Source organism: Oncorhynchus mykiss, chromosome 5 (genome assembly GCF_057628025.1).
Source record: "Oncorhynchus mykiss isolate SJ-2025 chromosome 5, ASM5762802v1, whole genome shotgun sequence".
NCBI classification, from domain to species: Eukaryota; Metazoa; Chordata; class Actinopteri; order Salmoniformes; family Salmonidae; genus Oncorhynchus; species Oncorhynchus mykiss.
Window position 1 is genome coordinate 38,835,314 of NC_143026.1, and position 23,994 is coordinate 38,859,307.

Genomic DNA, 23,994 nt, shown 5'->3' on the forward strand with positions numbered 1-23,994 from the left:
CAGCCTTAAGACCATTTTTCCATGAGTGGAGGGTCGGGGGGCCAGAACATAGTTATAAATCATTTGTACACTGCAAATTGACTGCAAGAATCCACAAACAGATATAGTATTTAACAAATACAGAATCATTTCAAACCTTGATTACATTGGGATACGATCACATATACCTCTCTATTTATGCGTGGGAATACTTTGTACAGTGATTGTACAGTATGTTATGTCCAACAACGAAAATGATTTAGTAAACATTTAACTACGTTTGGTTTTTTTTTTGCTCAGAAAACTTGGGGTGCCAAATAAAATCACCAGCTATTGAGGAACCCTGCTCTATGATCTCTGTGCAGTTGGATGTCAGAGAAGGATCAATTCAGTGATTTCCATCCTTGCTCTTGTTTTTCCACTCTACTGCACGTGAATTATGGCCAAAGTGCTCTGTAATGTCAGACAGATGTGAAGAGCTGAAACAAACTATTGTTCATCTCAGCATTCATATGTGTCACACAACTCTTTATACAGACAAAAAAAAAAAACGTGTTCAGAAACATCAAGTGCTTCTTTGTTATTTGAATGTTGAGAATATCAAGGCCGTATTTCAAATGATGACAGGCCTAAATTAAAAGATGGCACTTGGTTTTCGTGGCGCCCCAATAATTTACCTCAGAAATGAACAGAAACAAATCAAAAAACCAACATACGTATCTAAGACAATGGTGTATGTCGACTGTGCTGCATCAACTTCAGTTGTGGTTTCTTGACTTTTTAGTGTTTGTCTTGCTGAAATTCAGCAATTGGGAGCAATTAAAATCAGAATAATAACATGCCTACATCATCTAAGCTGAGGTTTGATGTTGTAATTGTTGCCAAACATTTCTTCCGTTCCAGATCAGAGCTGCATGTGAACATTGTTTTATTAGCGGACACACAGGAGAGTAGGTGTCTGTTTTTCCACCATGTGTTTCGTCAGAGTGGATCAGTGAAGGGAGGGGTAGATGAGATGTGAGTGTGGTGCTGAGGATATCTGTGTTCATAGGCTGTAGGCTGTGGACTTCGTTGTGTTTCAAGTGTTGAGAAAACTGTGAATTTATAAAGTGTTATGTTGGGAGTGATTCATGTGATTTGCACATATGGACTGTACAGTAGTTTTATCAATGCACATAATTGCATTTTAAGCCTGACATTACATATGAAGCGTCTTAATTTGAGCCAGTTTGCTACAGCAGGAAAATAATCCTGCAGCAACAGGAAATGTGAATTATTATTATTATAGTTAATGGAGATTTTGGGGGAAATTACAAACTTCAGAAGCCTTTTTAACCTGAAATACACTACAAGTTTTACATCCGGGTGGTCAAATGAAGATCCTGGATCTGTACAACAGAGAGAGAGAGAGAGTGAGAGGTAAAACAGCTTGTCTTTTCCACTGGAAGGCTGGAGCTCGACCCAAACTGCTGGAGCGTTTCTCCTAATTAAGGAAAGCAGCGTCTGATTGACAATGAACAATAGGTCAGCCAGCAGACCAGAGACAGGGTTTTCCTGCCAGGATTACAGGGCCCACAGGGCTTCCCTTCCCAGCAAACACGGCAACAGATGGTTAAACAGTCAGACGTGGTCCTCCGAGCAGACTGGGAGACAGGGGTGAGGAGGGGGCGGTTCAAATTGTACCTGATTTTACAAGGCCTAAAAAGATACAGTCTCACCCACTACAGTGGTAACAACGGAGAACCAACAAGTGGAATTACAGGACATGAGTCGGTAGTGAATTGTTCAGTCAAGAATCAAATCAAAAGTTCTTGGCGGTGTACACATATGTGCAGGTGTTCTAGCAGGTGCAGCGAAATACGTATGTTACTAGCTTCCACAATGCAATCGAATGACTCGCAATTACAAAACAAATACACAATAATCAAAAATCCACACAAGAAATCAAGAAATGACAGAACGAGTCCAATTAACAATCCAGAATAGATATATTAGAGTGAGCCTGTGTCAGAATCCAGAATATAAATACGTGGTGTACACAGACAGTATATCATATGGAAGAAAATGGTATGTACAGTATTAGGTACAGTTGAAGTCGGAAGTTTACATACACCTTAGCCAAATACATTTAATCCTAGTAAAATGCCCTGTCTTAGGTCAGTTAGGATCACCACTTTATTTTAAGAATGTGAAATGTCAGAATAATAGTAGAGAGAATTATTTATTTCAGCTTTTATTTCTTTCATCACATTCCCGGTGGGTCAGCAGTTTACATACACTCAATTAGTATTTGGTAGCATTGCCTTTAAATTGTTTAACTTGGGTCAAATGTTTCAGGTAGCCTTCCACAAAACTTCCCACCATAAGTTGGGTGAATTTTGGCCCATTCCTCCTGACAGAGCTGGTGTAACTGAGTCAGGTTTGTAGGCCTCCTTGCTTGCACACGCTTTTTCAGTTCTGCCCACAAATGTTCTGTAGGATTGAGGTCAGGGCTTTGTGATGGCCACTCCAATGCCTTGACTTTGTTGTCCTTAAGCCATTTTGCCACAATTTTGGAAGTATGCTTGGGGTCATTGTCCATTTGGAAGACCCATTTGTGACTAAGCGTTAACTTCCTGACTGATGTCTTGAGACGTTGCTTCAATATATCCACATCATTTTCCAGCCTCATGATGCCATCTATTTTGTGAAGTGCACCAGATCCTCCTGCATCAAAGTACCTCGACAACATGATGCTGCCGCCCCCGTGCTTCACGGTTGGGATGGTGTTCTTCGGCTTGCAAGCCTCCCCCTTTTTCCTCCAAACATAACAATGGTCATTATGGCCAAACAGTTCTATTTTTGTTTCATCAGACCAGAGGACATTTCTCCAAAGAGTACGATCTTGTCCCTATGTGCAGTTTCAAACCGTAGTCGGACTTTCTTATGGCGGTTTTGGAGCAGTGTCTTCTTCGATATACAACTTGTTTTACTGTGGATATAGATACTTATATACTATTATTATACTATTATTAAACTATTATTATATACTTATATACTATATACTTACTCATAGCAAAGGGTCTGAATACTTATGTAAATAAGGTATTTCTTTTTTTTACGTATGAATACATTTGCAAAAATGTCAAAAACCTGTTTTAGCTTCGTCATTGTGGGGTATTGTGTGTAGATTGATGAGGATACAAAAAATATATATTTTAGAATAAGGTTGTAATGTTAAAAAAAATTGGAAAATGTGAAGGGGTCTAAAAACTTTCTGAATGCACTGTACACAATAAGTAAACAACTGTATATAAGATGGTGACTAAATAACATGTTTGTCTGCTTTTGGGTTTGTCAGTACACAGTCTGGTAAAAGTGGCCAGTGTGTTGATGTTGCATCGTCCTCCAGTGGGTTAGTTGGTGCTGCTGGGTTCAGGAGGAGTTCAGTAGAACAGCAGATGGACCACAGAGGCGGCTGAGGCTTGTGAGGCTGGGTCCGTATCTGTGTCACTATCGAATGAGCCTGGGGCTCCCAGGCCGCAGAGGAACCGGGAGAACGTTCTGCTCTGCTGAGAGAGAGAGCCTGGGAAGAGTCAGGAAGGACTGTGACCTCCCTCAGTCTCAGTGGGATGTAGAGAGGAGCCGTGCCATGTGTGCATGTGTCCTCACTCAGACACAAACAACATGGCTACCCATCACATAGACAGAAACAACATGGCCACCCATCACTCAGACAGAAACAACATGGCCACCTATCACTCAGACAAAAACAACATGGCCATCCATCACTCAGACAGAAACAACATGGCCACACATCACTCAGACAGAAACAACATGGCCACCCATCACTCAGACAGAAACAACATGGCCACCCATCACTCAGACAGAAACAACATGGCCACCCATCACTCAGACAGAAACAACATGGCCACCCATCACTCAGACAGAAACAACCTGGCCACCCATCACTCAGACAGAAACAACATGGCCACCTATCACTCAGACAGAAACAACATGGCCACCCATCACTCAGACAGAAACAACATGGCCACCCATCACTCAGACAGGAACAACATCCCATCACTCAGACAGAAACAACATAGCCACCTATCACTCAGACAGAAACAACATGGCCACCCATCACTCAGACAGAAACAACATGGCCACCCATCACTCAGACAGAAACAACATGGCCACCCATCACTCAGATAGAAACAACATGGCCACCCATCACTCAGATAGAAACAACATGGCCACCCATCACTCAGACAGAAACAACATGGCCACCCATCACTCAGACAGAAACAACATGGCCACCTATCACTCAGACAGAAACAACATGGCCACCCATCACTCAGACAGAAACAACATGGCCACCCATCACTCAGACAGAAACAACATGGCCACCCATCACTCAGACAGAAACAACATGGCCACCCATCACTCAGACAGAAACAACATGGCCACCCATCACTCAGACAGAAACAACATGGCCAAGTATCACTCAGACAGAAACAACATGGCCACCCATCACTCAGACAGAAACAACATGGCCACCTATCACTCAGATAGAAACAACATGGCCACCTATCACTCAGACAGAAACAACATGGCCACCCATCACTCAGACAGAAACAACATGGCCACCTATCACTCAGACAGAAACAACATGGCCACCTATCACTCAGATAGAAACAACATGGCCACCCATCACTCAGACAGAAACAACATGGCCACCTATCACTCAGATAGAAACAACATGGCCACCCATCAGACTGGCCCTATCTTTATGATCCATCTCTATTTATTATTGTTGGGATCCAGACCGTCACAGAGGCAGAGATAATAGATAAGTATGATTGAGTGTGTGTGTGTGTGTGTCTGTAATCTGATTGTGGTCACGCAGGTGAGCTGTGTGTGACCTTCCAGTCATTGTCCCGTGAGGAGGAAAGTGTGACAAGTGAACATCAGAGATTAAGTGACATGAAACGACTGTGACTTAACTACTGTTTGGAGAGATAAGGAGGGAATGTCAGACTAAGAGAAGATGAGAGCGGGACGGAAAGAGAAACAGGCTGGTCAAACACTCTCCTCCTACTCACGTTGTGTTTCTAACTGGTGTTGTGCCTGCAGCCAGAGCAACAACAGCTGTGTGCCTCCAGTACTGTGTTTGACCGTGGAGAACAGGATAACACCTATAACGCGTCAATTATTATAGCAAGTGACAGTCGGTCATGTGCAACGCGGGCTAAAAATACTTCTCCTTTTCATCTCTTTTGCTCCCTCGCTTTATCCTTTCAAACTTTCACTGCCCTTCTACTGTGTGTTAGTGAGAGTCTTCTGTATGTCCCCCCCCCCCCCCCCCCCCTTTCGTTTATCTTTTTCCACGCTGATTGTTTTCCTGATGGATAGCATTGTCAGTTCTGAAGCCTTTGTCAGAGTTGTCATTTGTTGCCTCTATCTCTTGTCTTGGGCAGGTGACCGAAATACAAGTTCTACATCTGGGTTGTGTGGAATAGCCGGGAGTGACTGAGAGACACGCAGACATAGGTGGGTGAACCCTTTACTCTCTGCGTTACCTCTATTGGGGAGAGTGGGCAAGTGGTCAAGGTAACAAAACAAGGGTGTGAGGGGGGTGAAGTGTAGAGAAGAGATGAAACAAATAACCAAGTTGTCAAGGTGAGGTAAGGTGTATGTATTAAGTGTCACTGTGGCCCCTGTGCCACTCACAGACAAAAGGGCTTTCAGCAGCTGAGTGTTGAGAGGGAGTGGTTCGGCAAGCTGAACATGGAAAATATACGCAGGAGACTCTTTCCCTGGGCTTTCCCTCTCAATCAAACTCAACATACAGCAGGTACATAGTCTCACTACACCTTGGCTGGCTGGAGGGTGTGGGCTATGTGACTATTAATATCCTGCAAATTATAGAGCCATAAAACTACATGAATAAAAACATCATTAATCACAACGGCTTGGATTGTCTTTTTAAGAAGGGGTCATTCTTTGGGGGGGAGAGTATATGGCTGGTTAATGTGCCATTAAACACTGTGTTAGCCAGCAGTAGGGGTGTGTGGGTAAAATAACTGGGGAAGTCTAGCCAGGAAAAAAAGCCACATTACAACCTAAGTGTTAATTGTGATAATTTCGTCGTTTGCTCTATAACCTGTTAGTTCACATGCCTTTATAATAAGAAGACACAGTGGCAGAATAAATTCAACCACACCTTTTGTTTCGTCACAAAACCGGAGAGCAACATCTGTCTGGTGAAGTCCACAAAGCAAATATTGTATTTAGTAAAAACGAATACCACACCAGGCTCACCGATGAACACCTGCACCAGTGTCTCAGAGTTTCTCTCACACCATTTGTGCCAAAGTTCAAAGTATTGGCAGGAGACAAAGTGTAATTTCTCTCATTGATGCAAGGCCCAGAGTGACATGCGTGAATATTGCAAGGCCCACAGTGGCTTTCTGTGCGTTCAGATGCTACTTTTTTTAACAACTCGCCTTTGTTCTCCAAAAGAAAGCACTTAAATTTAATTTAAATATTACAACTACGCAACCACTTTTGTTCTTCAGCAATGATGATGCACATGTTTACATTCAAAAGAAAGAAGTCATTCGTTCAAATATGTAATTATCTCGTTGAATGTATTTGAATGTGCATTTTATACAACAACATGTTTCCTAAGTTGTAGAAGACTGTGTTTGTTACTACACTGTACCACTGTGTTGATAAAGGACGATATCCATCCTGACCTTTGCCAGCTAGGAAATGTGTGTCACCTGGACCTTCTCAATTAGTAGTTGATTACCCCTGACCCCTGACAACATTTCAACATCATCAAATCACCCGCGCTTAGTCTAATACACTGACAACTGAAAGATACCAAAAACAACTGTGTCCAATCAACAGAAGCTAAATATGATGTGGCTGTCCTTGGTTCTGATTTTTGTGTGCGTGAGTGCAAGTAGAATAAACATGTTTACTCACCCTACTTGTAGAGAAACTCCAATGCCATCCTTCTCTCTTTCATGTTGCCGAAACGATCTATGACTCTGTCATACAGTAGGCTACATGCTTTTAGTTTCTGTTGTCCTAGGCTACCTGGCTAAAATGCTTGCTCGCTCGCCTATCTTCCATTCATGGGCAACGTTAGCTAGTTAACATGAGCCTTCTACATCTAGCTACATATTGAACCTCCATCCTCTCAGGCCAGGGACACAACAATGTATGAATTCATGGTTAGATTAGAATCACCGTTATAATCATTGGCCAGTACGGAGAATTAAGTAAAACCACAAGTCCAAATCCCATCTCCATCCATGGCTAGTTTAGGAAAGGGACAATATTAGCTAGCTGGCTAGCCACCATAGGACAACAACATAACGAGATGCAACAATTCAGTAATTTGGGGGCTTTTGATGTGATTGGTGTGAAGCCAAATCCAAACTGGCTTCCATTGACACTTGTTTTTTGTGCGCCAGGACCATTCACAGTTGACCTCACTCAGTTTAGCTCAACTCTGATTGGCTATTATTTTATATATTTTTTATCAAGGGAGGCCAAATGCATGCTGGCTTCCCTTGCATTCAATGCTACGAGCGGCAACAATATCATACTCTTTTTGACCAGACAGCATCACAGATGGGCTGCACATCTACAGCGTGTGAGCAAGCTGTTTCGCTCGCTCGGATGCGTTCTCTGGAGCCTCTTGCGAATTGAAGAAAATGATGAAACACGGAGAGATGAAAGATCAATCAATTATGTTTTTTTCTTGGTCAATTGTTGGGGAATGCTTGGCTTCCCTTGGCACCCACGAATACACACCACTGTTAGCCATTCCAGTCAGCCATACTTAGAGTGCAGGCTTTATGGCACAGAGGCTCTGGGTAGACTGGGACTACATGTTTGGTAAAGCTGGGGGTGAGTGACTGGAGATCGGGGGTGGAGACTGGAGAGTGTGGACTAGAGAGTGGCTGTAGAACAGGGCTCTCTCTATGGCACACAGAGTCCCACTGTAACAGCGATTGGACTATGATTGGTGGAGAGGGAGAAGGGCAGGACCCAGGCTGTGCAGTAGGGTAGGGCTCTGTTGCACAGAGATACTGGTGCTAACTGTAACCAACAGAGACTAGACTATGTTTAGGAAGCCAAGCGTGACGGATGGTCCTACACATACTGGGACACAGGGGGCACGGCTGTTTGCCCTCATTGTGATAAAGGGGCAGAGAGTATGTGTCTCACACACACACACACACACACACACACACATACGCATGTATGTGATCACTACACACTTTTGTGTCTGGACATGCACCAATTAATGCACCAACAGAAAACCCTTCACGCCTGTCTTTCTGAGCCTCTTTCTCCCTCATTAGGAGTTATTTTGGGCATCAATAGTATTCTTCAGACTCGTTAATTTACCACTTGGAGTGTTTTCCTATCTAACCAAATTTTGTTTAATTTATCTGGGTGTTCTAACAAGCCCCAATTACTTCAGTCTTATATTTCGCTGTGTATATTGTTTTTGACAGGTTTGACACAAACCAGGTCGTCCGTTGACCAAACTCCTCACTGAACTCTCCCTGCACTCTGGCTGTGCTCAGACATTCCTACATGCGCTCACTGCACACACGCAATTAGTGCTTGTTAGGAAGAGTGTGATATTGTAAACACGCATGCCTTTTTCCCATAATTACAGCTTCTGTGAACCTCAGAGCACACCCAGTCCTTCTGGGCGCCTCGCTCCCATTCCAACTGTGCAGCCAGTCTGCTTTGTCCCTCCCTTTTGACCTCTCCTATTTTTACTGGACCAATTATCTGTTCATCCACAGAGCACCAATCAGGACACTGCTGTACCTTCATCTTTTATAATAAAACATTCGAACTTTGGATGTTGTCTCAGTTTGCTCGAGCTGTAAACGGAGAAAGAGGTATCTCTTATTCGGCCCTGACTCTTGCTCTCTGTCTCCCCCATCCCTCTCACTCCCTCTCTTCCTCTCTCTCTCTCTCTCACTCTCTCTCTCTCTCTCTCTCTCTCTCTCTCTCTCCATCTCTTTCCCTCCCCCTACCTTTCTCTGCTTGTTTTTTTCCTCTTCTCTTTGATCCTATTGTTTTTCCTGTTCCCCCTCTCCTCTCCCCCTCTCCTCTCCCCTCTAGGCTGGTCAGCCGGTTGATTAGCACCTTGGTCTTGTTCAGCCTAATTGGATGAGGGAGACAGGTGGCGCCACAGTAACGATCAGCCTCGTTAGCGTGGCGCTCGCTGGCGCAGTCTGTGTGATCTCTTTGTTTTACTGTGTGAATGCCCCAGGGAGGGCATGAACTTTTGACACGGCTGTATACCAGGCCGACCCCGCTCGCTCAGACGAGAGCCCCCAGTCCCCCAACAACCCACACTGAGCTCCCGTTATTGTAACGAGTGTTGAGGCTCTTTGTAGAACGCAGCACCGCTACAAGCCCCAAACAGCCCAGACAAAACATTCCTGTCTGTGAATGAACAGGGTTGATTTAGGAGATCCAGGTGTCTGAAAGAGACATTCAGTACACTATTCTATTCATGCATTTGGATTTAAGTTGAATGTGTACCATGAATGGTATTTTGACCACAGTCGGTCTAGTGTGCGGTAGGGTTGTGTTCTGTAATGAATCTGGGATTGAGTGCATTCTTTATAGGGTAAGCATTACAATAAGCCCCCTCAATATATGCAGCCGTTACATCATAATATCTCTCTAGGAGCTGATCCGACGTCAGTATTGTGGAGTAATTCTAACGTTAAGGTAAGATTTGAGTAAGGAAAGCTGATCTGAGAGCAGCGCTGCCTTTCTTTCGATCAGTATCGACACATGCTCCAACGGCGCGCTTAGCGAACTTTCTTTCAGCGTTACACCTTCGACCATTGTAGGAAAGATGCATAGTTAAAACACTGGTAAGCCTAAGATCCATCGCTATCGGGAAACTGGGCCCCGTACTATAGGTCCAGTGTGAGTCATGACACATCCATGGCTGTACTATACTGTTCGGTACTCTGTGTTGTAGGTAGGGTTGTGTCAGTACTGTTGGTCCAGTGTGTTGTAGGTAGGGTTGTGTCAGTACTGTTGGTCCAGTGTGTTGTAGGTAGGGTTGTGTCAGTACTGTTGGTCCAGTGTGTTGTAGGTAGGGTTGTGTCAGTACTGTAGGTCCAGTGTGTTGTAGGTAGGGTTGTGTCAGTACTGTTGGTCCAGTGTGTTGTAGGTAGGGTTGTGTCAGTACTGTTGGTCCAGTGTGTTGTAGGTAGGGTTGTGTCAGTACTGTAGGTCCAGTGTGTTGTAGGTAGGGTTGTGTCAGTACTGTTGGTCCAGTGTGTTGTAGGTAGGGTTGTGTCAGTACTGTTGGTCCAGTGTGTTGTAGGTAGGGTTGTGTCAGTACTGTTGGTCCAGTGTGTTGTAGGTAGGGTTGTGTCAGTACTGTTGGTCCAGTGTGTTGTAGGTAGGGTTGTGTCAGGACTGTAGATTCAGTGTTGTTTTGTCAGTCCCGTGCCTCAGACTCGGGGTGTCCACATCACTCGGACACATCCGGGCTAATGCAGCCAAGCAGGTGTGGGGGTCACAGGGGGTTTGTGGGCCAGCATAGTGACCCCTGCTGTCGGCTCAGGTTTGTCTGACCATCAGAGGACCCCCTTAATTAGACCTTTTGGTTTCCAGTGTCCAGTCAGTTCCACCCAATGCACTGCTGCCTAGACACTAGGAACGAGCCTTTCATTCAACACTCCTGGTTGACTTGGCAAGGCAGCCAGGGTTTTTCCCCTAGCTCCGTCCCTCATGTTTAAGAAAATCTGAGGTCTAACTTTTCTGTTTTAATTTAAAACAACTTGTGACAAGCCTGTCTTGTACAGTATTCCTGGTGCTCCAGCCTCTCTTGTACAGTATTCCTGGTGCTCCAGCCTGTCTTGTACAGTATTCCTGGTGCTCCAGCCTGCCTTGTACAGTATTCCTGGTGCTCCAGCCTGCATGGTACAGTATTCCTGGTGTACCAGCCTGTCTTGTACAGTATTCCTGGTGCTCCAGCCTGTCTTGTACAGTATTCCTGGTGCTCCAGCCTGTCTTGTACAGTATTCCTGGTGCTCCCGCTTGTCTTGTACAGTATTCCTGGTGCTCCAGCCTGTCTTGTACAGTATTCCTGGTGCTCCAGCCAAGTTTTCTGTGGCAGGTTTTAGAGCTGGGGTTGGGTGTACAGGGAGTGATGATTGCTTAAGTGCTGCAATGATTATTTTTTTCTGCAATATTGTTTTACAAGCATGTGGAACAACAGCTCTTCTGTCCCACTGAGTTTGTCTGTTTCAGTGTTTAATGAAAGGGTTAGTGTGAACTGACAGCTAGGCTATAGTTTGGCACCTCCAACCTGCACAGTGCACGGCAGAAACCATTAGCACTGCTTCATATGAGCAAATGTTCACATTCAATATCTTGATCAATGGTGAACACTGTGGCTATTAGATATTTCTTGCTTTCTTAGTGATGAACAAATGTGACTTTTAATCAACTTTTTCAGTGCTATCACTCTCTTATAAGGCTTCTTTAAATGTGTACTGGTCCCCCCTCAGAATGCTCCAGATGTATTTGACCATACCATATGTTTCTCAGTTTTCATTACCCATGACTTTCAGAGATGTCACTCACTCTCACTGGCTTGTTGTGAGAAGCCGCCAGGGGGAAATTATCAGGTGTTCATTGATTGAATATGAGCTTTGCTAGAGAGAGGAAACTGCAGTATGACACTGGCAAGCCTGCTGCTGACACAAACAAGGTGGACCTCTCATTGGAAAGACCCAGGATACAGGCAGGCAAGACCAGGCTCTGTGAGCAGAACACACTGACGGAGAGAGGGAAAGAGAGACAAATGGAGGGAGGGAGAGAGATTTGTGCTGTTCTTGGCCAGTGCCTGGGGTGGCCTGCGTTGGCCATGGAAAATCACAAGAACCCTTTCTTTCTATGGGGCACCTTCTCTGCAGTGAGAGGCTAACCGGTGAAACTTTTTACAGTTAGATTCAATCCATCTGCATCTCCATCTGGTTGTTTTATAACCAGCGGTGCCCATGGTTGAAACGTGAGGAGCAGGTGTGTTTCAGGTGCACTGTTAAGTAGGTCCAGTGAATAGGCCCCGTACTGCACTAGAATAACAGCCTTTCATTGGCGGTCAGTGTTGTAGCAAGCATAGATTGAGATTGGGGCCATGTTTGTTTCTCTGAATGACTTACAGTTTTTGCACCTATTGTTTGTATTGTTTTTTCAGTTGCTTGGTTGAGGAGTATCCACTATATATAGAAATCATTTGACATTTTAGAGGTCATTCGAGAGCACTGAGGTAATTTGACATCGCAATCTTTTTTGGGGATTTAGAATTCTTGCTGTGTCAAATTGTAAAGAAGTCACTTTCTGTGTGTGACGTACTGTTCAGTTCAGTCACAACAGACATTGGACTATGCTCCAGGGCCTGACAGAAAGCAACAGTTCATGATTGAGACGAGGCTGGTTGACAGCTCGTTCTGAGGAATGACCTGAGTCAGTGTTTGCAGTGACTGGAATCTCACTACTACCAGCCTGATGTGAAATAACTTCCCATTTTCACCTTCTGCTATTCTCTCGCTCTTCCCTCCGTCTGGGAACAACAAACACATTCATCCTGAACAAATGGACCAAATAAACAAAGAGAAAGCAAATGATGGAAAAATAAGTAATTCTTACATGCACGTATTTCAGGGACTTACTGTAAAACACTTAAGATAATTCATTTCAAATATACAATGTACAGTGTAAAAATGCACCCTAACACTGTTTTTTTTTTATGAAAGAAAGCCTTACACAGGCCATCTATATTTTCTGTGGATGTGTCTGCCTTACGTCATATAAGTACCCGCTAGAAAACGTTGGCAGGCGTTCCCTTTAGCATATGCATTAAATGTATATCAACCTGCAAGGTGCAGCAAACATTGCATAAATAAATATTTTTGGAATATATCCATATAAAAATATACAGTGCCTTCGGAAAGTATCCAGACCCCTTGACTTTTTCCACATTTTGTTACGTTACAGCCTTATTCTTAAATTGTTGAAATAGTTTTTCCCCCTCATTAATCTAGACACAATACCCCATAATGACAAAGCAAAAATAGGTTTGTAGAAATGTTTGCAAATGTATATTTAAAAAACCCATAAATAATACATTTACATAAGTATTCAGACCCTTTACTCATTACAGCATCGAGTCTTGGGTATGACGCTACAAGCTTGTCACACCTGTATTTGGGGAGTTTCTCCCATTCTTCTCTGCAGATCCTCTCAGGCTCTGACCGGTTGGATGGGGAGTGTTGATGCACAGCTATTTGCAGGTCTCTCCAGAGATGTTCGATTGGGTTCAAGTCCGGGCTCTGGCTGGGCCACTCAAGGACATTCAAAGACTTATCCCAAAGCCACTCCTGCATTGTCTTGGCTGTGTGCTTAGGGTCGTTGTCTTGCTGGAATGTGAACCTTCACCCCAATCTGAGGTTCTGAGCTCTCTGGAGCAGGTTTTCATCAAGAATCTCTCTGTACTTTGCTCCATCATCTTTGCCTCGATCCTGACTAGTCTCCCAGTCCCTGCCGCTGAAAAACAACCCCACAGCATGATGCTGCCACCACCATGCTTCACCGTAGGGATGGTGCCAGGTTTCCTTCAGACTTGACGTTTGGCATTCAGGCCAAAGAGTTCCATCTTGGTTTCATCAGACCAGAGAATATTATTTCTCATGTGCGGGCTGTCATGTGCCTTTTACTGAGGAGTGGCTTCCTACTGGCCACTCTACCATAAAGGACTGATTGGTGGAGTGCTGCAGAGATGGTTGTCCTTCTGGAAGGTTTTCCCATCTCCACAGAGGAACTCTAGAGCTCTGTCAGAGTGACCATCGGGTTCTTGGTCGCATCCCTGACCAAGACACTTCTCCCCCAATTTGCTCAGTTTGGCCAGGTGGTTCCAAACTTCTTCCATTTAAGAATGTGTTCTTGGGGACCTTCAATGCTGCAGACATTTTTTGGTACCCTTCCCTAGATCTGTGCCTCGACACAATCCTGTCTCAGAGCTCTACGGACAATGCATTTGACCTCTTGGCTTGGTTTTTGCTCTGACATGCACTGTCCACTGTGGGACCTTATATAGACAGGTGTGTGCCTGTCCAATCAATTGAATTTACCACAGGTGGACTCCAGTCAAGTTGGAGAAACATCTCAAGGTGTAACGTCTGCTTCCAACTCACACTCAAACACGTAGATCCCCTGAACGCAGCTCACTTTCCAGCTCACTTTCCAGCTCACTTTCCAACTCACACTCTCAAACACATAGATCTCCTGAACGCAGCTCACTTTCCAGCCCACTTTCCAGCTCACACTCTCAAACACATAGATCTCCTGAACGCAGCTCACTCTCCAGATCCCAATCACCTGAATTCCTGATCACCTGTTCACACGCCTGTATGTCATTATCACACACTATTTAGTTCAGTTCTTTGCACCCCATCATTGTGAGGTATTGTTTTTGTGACACACTTCTATTTGGAGCTCTGTTTTTTCCCGTAATGCAATTCTCTCGTGTATGATAGTTTTTGCCTGCCTCACTAACAACGTCTTTTGCCTATTCCCTGCCTGTACTATTGCCTTTTTGAAACCCCCTGTGTATGATCTTCTGCCTGCCCCTGTACCCAGCTACCTACCTCCTCCTGTGGTCCTTTACAAATAAACACCTGCTGCGCCCTGTGCTTGAAACTAGCTCTCTGTCTCCCATCGTGTTCATTACACAAGGATGATCAATGGAAACAGGATGCACCAGAGCTCAATTTCTAGTCTCATAGGAAAGGGTCTGAATACTTATATAAATATGTATTTATGTTTTTTATTTTTATTACATTTGCAAACATAAAAAAACAAACGTTTTTGCTTTGTCATTTATGGGGTAGTGTGTGTAGATTGCTTTTTTCCCATTATAGAATGGTGTAAAGTAACAAAATGTGGAACAGGTCAAGGAATAATAATTTAGTTGTGTTTATAGAGGTGTTAGGTAACATTAGAATACTTAAAAACTATTATTTCAAAGAACATAATAGATTTGTATTAGTTTGTTACTCTAGGCCAGTGGTTCCCAAACTTTTTATAGTCCCGTACCCCTTCAAACATTCAACCTCCAGCTGCGTACCAGGATCAGCGCACTCTCAAAGGTTGTTTTTCACCATCATTGTAAGCCTGCCACAATCACACCATATGATACATTTATTAACTTCTTATGGGCAAATGGGACAGTAGCATCCCACCTGGCCAACATCTGGTGAAATTGCAGACTACAGTATTATAAATATTTAACTTTCATAAAATCACAAGTTTAATACATCAATAATAAAGCTTAACTTCTTGTTAATCCAGCCACTGTGTCAGATTTCAAAAAGGCTTTAAGGCGAAAGCAAACCATGCGATTATCTGAGGATAGCGCCCCGCATACAAACACATTAAAAATATATTTCAACCAGGCAGAAATAGCGATATAAAAAAATACCTTACCTTTGATGATCTTCTTCTGTTGGCACTCCAAAAGGTCCCAGTTACATCACAAATTGTCCTTTTGTTCAATAATGCCCTTCTTTATATCCTTAAAAACTCAGTTTAGCTGGCGCGCTTCAGTCAATAATCCCCCCAGTTTCCCTCCATCAAAATGCAAACAAAATGAATCCCAAACGTTACTAATAAACTTTTCCAAACAAGTCAAACAACATTTATAATCAAACCTTAGGTACCCTAATATGGAAATAAACGATCAAATTTAAGACAGAGAATCGTTATTGTCTTTACCGGAGAAAAATACCAAAGAACACGCTCTCTTCCACGCGCTTGGAAACACTACAGCCAAAATGGGAGCCACCCTTTTCCAAGAAACAGCCTGAAATTCTTTCTAAGTCCTAGGAACTGCAATCTGGAAGGGCGGACTAGCCATTGAAAATAGTGGTAGGCTGAATGATATGCATATCCTCGCTTCTGGGCCTGAGTAACAGGCAGTTTACTTTGGGCACACTTTTCATCCGGACGTCAAAATACTGCCCCCTACCCAAGAGAGGTTAAACATAAGAATGAGTGTGAGTTTTTGTCACAACCCAGCTCATGGGAAGTGACAAAGAGCTCTTATAGGACAAGGGCACAAATAATAATATAATAATAATAAATAATTTTGCTCTTTATTTAACCATTTTACATATAAAACTTTATTTGTTCATCGAAAATTGTGAATAACTCACCACAAGTTAATGAGAAGGGTGTGCTTGAAAGTATACACATAACTCTGCAATGTTGGGTTGTATTGGAGAGAGTCTCAGTCTTTTTCCACACACAGTCTGTGCCTGTATTTAGTTTTCATGCTAGTGAGGGCCGAGAATCCACTCTCATATAGGTACGTGGTTGCAAAGGGCATCAGTGTCTTAACAGCACAATTTGCAGAGGCAGGATACTCTGAGCACAGCACAATCCAGAAATCTGGCAGTGGCTTCTGATTAAATTCAATTTTCACAGAACCGCTTGTTGCAATTTCGATGAGGCTCTCTTGTACAGATATCGGTAAGTGGGCTGGAGGCAGGGCATGAAAGGGATAATGAATCCAGTTGTTTGTGTCGTCCATTCCGGGAAAGTACCTGCGTAATTGCGCACCCAAATCACTCAGGTGCTTTGCTATATCACATTTGACATTGTCTGTAAGCTTGAGTTAATTTGCACACAAAATACTCACCCAAATGTATAGTCCCATTGGAAAATATAAATAGACGTTTTGAAAATGTGAAGAGGGAAAAAAAAGTTAATACAGTTTATACAGTGGGGCAAAAAAGTATTTAGTCAGCCACCAATTGTGCAAGTTCTCCCACTTAAAAAGATGAGAGAGGCCTATGTTTTTCATCATAGGTACACTTCAACTATGACAGACAAAATGAGAAAAAACATCCAGAAAATCACATTGTAGGATTTTTAATTTATTTATTTGCAAAGAGGGAGAACTTGCACAATTGGTGGCTGACTAAGTACTGTTTTGCCCCACTGTATATATACAGTGGGGAGAACAAGTATTTGATACACTGACGATTTTGCAGGTTTTCCTACTTACAAAGCATGTAGAGGTCTGTAATTTTTATCATAGGTACACTTCAACTGTGAGAGACGGAATCTAAAACAAAAATCCAGAAAATCACATTGTATGATTTTTAAGTAATTCATTTGCATTTGCAAGTCGGAAGTTTACATACACCTTAGCCAAATACAATTTATCTCAGTTTTTCACAATTCCTGTCATTTGGGAATACCTGGTCTAGGCTATAAGTAAAAAATGAAAAGCCCATCAAGTCCATTATAATTTCATTATGGAAATAAGAAAGTGTATTTAAAAGAAAAGAAAATAGCATATTTTAAGTTTATTATGTTACTAGTCTTTTTCTTAGTAGGAAAAACAATGCTTCCCCGCAAGTGGTCATATGCTGAATTCATGGACATCGCAGATATTCTTGTAAAAAGTGAACATTTGATATAAAGCTCTATCTCTTGAATTTTGAGATTTATTTGACAAGGTATGTGTCATAGAAACTGCAGAATCTGATATTTCTGATACTATATAGAATCAAAAAGTTTTACCTGAATGTGACTCTGAAAGAGGATTTGATAAAGTGATGCTCCTTTCCCTGCATTTGTCAATTACAAGATGCGCCCATCTCTTCTTGTACAATTTGACAACTGATCTTATTATGTGTGATATTGTTTAGGTGGGCCAGCTGATTAGTAATAGAGTTGAGGTAAATAAAACAGTCCCGTAACAGCGTCTTTTTACAAAGTCAAATGTCAAAGAGAATGGTATCAACTCACAAGGAGCATGGTCAAATTATTAACATGAGCTCCAACGCTGATAAATAGGCATAACACAAACTCATCATTACACTATTGTCTTTCTAAATGAAATCAACCTCTTCACCCTCCGTATCATTCAGTTAGGCCTAATTTAAATTACATTGTGAAGTAAGGTGCACAATTATCGCCCATCCGTCCATTTGTCATTCATTCAATGAGGAGAGAGAGACGCATTAGCGCCTGGCTGGGAACCAACATCCTACAGCACATTGTCTCAGTGGGTTAAGTTAGGAATAGAAAAAAAACGGGTAAAACGTCTCTAAATTCTTCTCTGTGGTTTCAAAATTCAGACAAATTAGCAATGTTTGTACTTTACATTTAGGAAAAGTCAGGGAAGCAGCAGGACAAAGCTTTTTGGGGATTGATTTATTTTATTTATCAAATCAAACGTCAGTGGCCGTGGGCCTATGGCGCTTCTAGTGTTAACCAATCAGGAATATTTAAGTAATACACTAAGTTTCTGTGTAGTAAAAGTAGTCTGAGACATAGTCATGTCATAATTCACAGTAGACTAGGGCCACGGTGTTTTACAGTTGCAGGGAGGATCGCCATGCTACACTACTGTCTACAGAAACCCTATGAGAGCATGACTCACTGTAGTGTCTCGCCCAGCCTCTTCCCCTGGGCTGCAGAGGAAATCTGTCTGCTCACCCAACATAGTGTGTGATTCATGTTTTATAAATGCTGACCAAACTGTCATTATTTAAGTCATTGTTTTAGCCACAGAGCAATTACGCGGATGAATACAAAGAAAGACTGCAATTTCTTCCTCCAAGTCTCGTGGCTTTCTTTTGGTGGGGCTGTGTAACCCATTCCATACCATTTGAGGACCAATGACCCACATAACTCCATTAGCAGTTACGACATGATCTAATACCGGGGTTTACCTTGTGCCTTCTTGAATTGTTGAAAAGTGTCTGAAATGACGCCCTACATCCTCTAGCTTTGAACACCTTTAATGAATGCTTATTCAGTGGTGAAATAATAGCCTTGTTATTTTGCTCTCTGTGTTTGTATTGGAAGCTTGGCGTTAACATAAGCTTTGTGTAGTGAGGGAAGAGGGAAATGTGTCTGGCCAGGATCATTGTGTGTGCAGGTGAGATGTTTATGAGCACCAACTAACATCATGACGTTTATACAGCTTAGTGTAGGACTGCAGGCATTCAGCTCACAGGAACAGTTTGGGTCTGGGCCCCTGTCTGTCAGTCAGTCAACGCCCACTACACATTCCACTGACTTATAAATCATGCATCTGCATGGAAGTCTTGATGCAATTACGCAATACACTGACACGTAGATCATACACCTGGTACTACCTTCATTTAGAACAGGGAGATCTTCATATTTTGAGCTTTGGCTCATAAATGAATCACTCTGTCATTATTGACTTGCATTGTGAACATTTGCCCGTAGATGTCTCTTCTAACTGATACAGGACATAGTAGTTTACATTTAGCATAATTGTTTTCCCAAAACCAGTTTCTTGAATTGTATTTGACATCGGTGGCTTTCACTTTTATTTTCAGAAATGACAACTGGAAAAACTCTGCTGTCCTTCTGTATACTAAGACCTTGTTCCTCGTTCCCTTTGTGTTTTCAACTCAATTGTGTTTATCTTTCATAATGGGCAAAGGCAGAATTAAGTCCAGCTGACATTGTTGTCCTGCTAAATGGGTTTGTGGAGGAGCCTTATCCATTCTCATCTGTAGCAATAGGAATGATTGTGAGCCTGTGCTTTCAGCAGCTCCCCATGTCTTCCCTCCCTCACAGAGAGAGAGAGAGCCTTGCTGTGACAGTCTTTTACTTTTCTTGAATAAACTTTTTCCTTTCTTTCTTCTCACTCAGCATTCTTCGGGACTTCAAAGCTGGAATCGGAGCAGAATCTCTGAGCTGTCCCATTGTGTGACTCTTGCATATTCATAAGGCGCTTTCTTTCTTCTCATTCTCGATGAGACTCTGCTAGAGAGGAGAGCTGTGAGCTAGAGAGAAAGCAGCAGCTCCTCTGGACTCTCCAAGGAACCAAACCACTGAGTATGTGCATGGAGGGTTCACATTCAAATGGGATTCACACGTAGTGATTTATAGTGTTGGGCCATACAATGATGCTGCTGCTTCTGTCATGGCTATTGTGTTGAATTGCCTAAGCAGGTGGATACGTTTTATAACAAAAATGTAACAGTTTTGGTTTGCCAGGTAACAAACGTATTCCACAAACCTGGCTACCACATTTAATTGCCCTAATTTTGCTGCTAGCTAACTGACAAGGTCGTTAATTAATGGCTAATATCTCTATAGAGAAACCAGCAGTCTGTGTGAGAGAGGGAGGTGGGAGCTGGCTCACAATAAGGAAGATGTCAGTGTTCTCAATGTGAAATGAGGATGAAGTTGATGAGCGCTCCACAGAGGGAGGAAGTACGTCTCACTGTCTGGCCCAGGGATGAACGTGATGTCACGCTCCTCTCTATCCCTGCACCCTGATTGGGCTCCCTGCTCCAGGCAGCTGTGTTGCCACGGTAATAAATGGCCCTCGAGCCAAGATTCTCTGACATCAGGTTTAACCGCTGCGCTCTCTCCATTTCTCACAGAGCCCGGGGTCAGTGTGGCCGTCGGCGGAACATTGCTCATGACAGGCATACCTTCGCTTGCCCATCGTAATTCCATCATCTGTGTTGTTGTCACAGCTTTTCCTTTCACGTCTTAGTGGTGAGGTTTCTGTGGTTATTCTTCACCATTCCTCTTGCAGTATGATGAAAGGTGTTTTGCCTCAACGTTTTCTCTTCAAATTTCGAGTAGCTTGGCTTATTTTCATGCCACATTAACTGCTAATATATATATTTTTTTTACAAATGTTCTCAAAGAACATATTTGTGGGTGGTAGTGATAACCAACAAAGACACCAAGTACCAGCCAAATGAGTCATGCTGTTGTATACAGGTGCTTTGCATGTCCAAACAAACACAGCTAATAATAGTGTGGTTTTCTGAAACCGTCAAGATGCTGACTGATTGTTCTTCTTAAGACGGCCGCATGCTTCGGGCCCCACCAGTCGAAACAGTTTGGAAAAGTTTGTGCATATATTATGACGATTATAGTAGCCTGTGACGTTTTTGATGATGTTGGACTTTGTTGAAGGTTTTTTGGGCTGTTCAGGAACACACATTTCTTTCTCGAGGCCAGCCGATATTCGGGAGCCAAAGTCTACACCCCTTCGTCTGTGATTGGTCAACTGTAGGGATTCTTCAACAAAGTCTTTGCTGTCATTCAACGAGAGAAGACTCATTTTCATGCCCATTTTTTTTTATAGAGAAATACTGCACCAAACATCTTAGTTAGATATAAAATGTATCTCCTCAGCAAAAATGTAAAAATTATCTTAGATTTTATCTTAGATTTTACATTCTCAAACAGTACTGTTGATGCTTTTTTTGCGTTTTTACACTCATTCGGTTCGCTTAGCCGACTTCGGCTAGCTGTCAACCGAACTGTATCATGCTGGCGCCTTTAGGAAACCTTAGCAACAGACGGAGCTGTATGTAACAAGACTTGAAAAGTAGATCTGCGGTTTGGAGCTCAAAGGAGGAATCAAGGCAACTTTTGGCTTAGTGAAAGGCGGGAAGGATAGAAAGGGTTAATTTAACCACATTTCAAAATCCCCCACCCTGCTAGCCCACCACCAACTTCCACAATCCCCTTTATCTGCCTGACTAGACCCCCACCAACCATCCCCACCAGCTGCGCCCCCCCCCCCCCCCCCCCCCCCATATCTCTCTGGGTCTTCGCGGCTGCTTGAGCAGGACAGGGGGAAACCATGCTGGGCGTTTGATGCAGCTCCGAGGGGGTGTGTGAGGTGCGCTGACCCGTTCACATCTCTCCCCATGCACTCATGCTCCAGGGAAAGTAGACTTATCACATTTAATCCAGAGCACGGTGCAAATCAGGAGTGACAGACAGACGTACAGCCTTCCAGGGAAAGAGCCCCAGACTACAGACCCTGTCTACTGCCCTCTTGTCCTGTCTCCTATCCTGGCTGGGAGAGAAGTGGATTCAGGGTGTTTGTCCTTATGGAGGCACAGCAGGTGTGGAAGAACAGGATCCCATTTGGTTAGTTGGTTGTTTCCACTTTCACATTGTTGATTTTCCTTTAACCACTAATTGGCCGTTGTTATTGTCTTTATTTGGGAGACCACTCACCCCACCATTTGGGCCATTCTTTTCTTTTCTCTTTTGGGGAAACACGCACCCTCCACCAAATCACGCTTTAGAATGGCATGGTATGGCATTCTGTCCTGTTGCACCATCACATCCCCGCTAACTGTTTTGAGGGGCACTCTAGCAAACTTGATGTAATCTTGGTAATAGCTGGACTAATCCTCTTAAGGTTGTAACCCACAGAAAGTCTTGTGCTGCCTGATGGAATTTGGCCAAATTGGGAGGTTGTGTGTGTATGTTCGGGTGGATTAGTGAGAGAGAGGAGGCGTGTTGCTGCCCGGAGGTGTGGGCGGTAATCACCTGACGTGTGAAGAGCCTTTGTGAGTAAGTGAGTATGTATGTATGTATGAATGTGTGTGTGTGTGTCTGGCCGTCCGCGTGTGTTTCTTTCACACTTTGCATTCTGCTCTGTAACTGGTCTGTGATGAGCTGTCACACAAACAGGAGGGCAATTGCTGTCCTAAACCTCAGAGATATGTAGAGATTAGGCTTGGGCGGTATAGCGTTCAATTCCAAAATCAAGATCCCTGCTGCCTAAATTTGTTTTGTGCGTGAATGTTATTGTTTTTTCAAATGTTATTATTTTTGTTTGTTTGGAAAGATATAGCACCCCTTGTGTGCACTGTCGGTAATACCGTATACCCCGGTATGGTACAGGAACAGTGTGATGGTATGTCAATCTGGATATGGTACAACCATAGCAAAGATTCATCCATCTGCACTTCCCACAGTGGATGAAGTAGCGACAACACATTACTTTGAATCATGCTCATGGATGAGTTCTGGCGCCCAGACTTCTCTAATGCACATCTATGAGGAACAATCTTACTTCCCTCTCATCCTCTCTCTCTCTCTGTGTGTGTGTGTGTGTGTGTGTGTGTGTGTGTGTGTGTGTGTGTGTGTGTGTGTGTGTGTGTGTGTGTGTCTCTGTGTGTGTGTGTGTGTGTGTCTGCCCCTGCCAATGTCTTCCTTTTTGAGCGGCGAGTGTATGTGTTCATATGTGTGTGTGTGGGGTCCAGGCAGGCTCAGCTGTTCTTTTGTTGTTCGCCCCACGAGGTGTTCAGAGAAAAGGCTGACCAAACAGCAGAGCAACTGAGTAACACCCTCCTTCCCTCCTCCTCCTCCCCATCTCTCTCTCTATCTCTCTCTCTCTCTCTCCCTCTCTCTCACTCTCTCTCTCTCTCTCTCTCTCTCTCTCTCTCTCTCTCTCTCTCTCTCTCTCTCTCTCTCTCTCTCTCTCAGGCTGTCACTGTGTAGCGCTGGAGGCTGCTGGGTGGCTGTGTGTGGTGGGGAGTTCCTGAGATCGCAGAGAAGAGAGAGGGGGACTAGCACTTACTCACGTAGAGGCACACACTCGCGCACACACACCTTCTCAGTGTAGCCGTGGTGCCAGCTAGTGTCTCAGGGATTGTGCGTGCGGTTGTACAGTACCACAGGATGATGGCGGTGTGGTTGCCGTGGGGATGGGCATGGAGAACTGTACTGCTGGTGACTGGACTGGCTTCACTGAGCCCGGGGACTAATGGTGAGTAGCTTAATACTGGACTATATCTCTCTCTGTACTACGGGACTCTGTCCATCTTTCTCTGTTGATGGACTCTGGGACTGATTTTGAAGAAACTACAGCATGGTCTATATTTAATTCGTTTTTAGTACTGTATCTGATTGTCTGCTGGTGGTTTTCACAACTGATATATCGAAACGCATGTTTTTTGTGCTGCCAAGACTTTACATAGTATATCTAATGCTTAGAGCAGGGTTTCTTAAACTATGGGTCTGGACCCAAAGTAGGCTCTGGGCATGTGAAAGGTGGCTTTTGAGCTGAGAATCACCCCGATAAACCAATATATTCTCTATCTTTTTCTGTTCATCCACCTGGGTCGTTAATAC

The 23,994-nt window shown here is 43.5% G+C and overlaps 1 protein-coding gene across 2 annotated transcripts in view; it reads left to right on the forward strand.

Annotated features, from left to right (window-relative positions):
• Positions 1-23,994, forward strand: part of bmpr1bb (bone morphogenetic protein receptor type 1Bb) — a 110,556-nt gene that overhangs the window by 52,302 nt on the left and 34,260 nt on the right. The window contains exons 3-4 of one of the 2 annotated variants that reach the window (XM_036977452.2): positions 5,439-5,511; positions 23,347-23,629. In XM_036977452.2, coding sequence (XP_036833347.2) covers positions 23,542-23,629 — 88 coding nt within the window. In that variant the 5' untranslated portion in view covers positions 5,439-5,511; positions 23,347-23,541. The remainder of the gene's footprint in view (positions 1-5,438; positions 5,512-23,346; positions 23,630-23,994) is intronic. The other variant, XM_090234780.1, reaches the window with a different exon arrangement.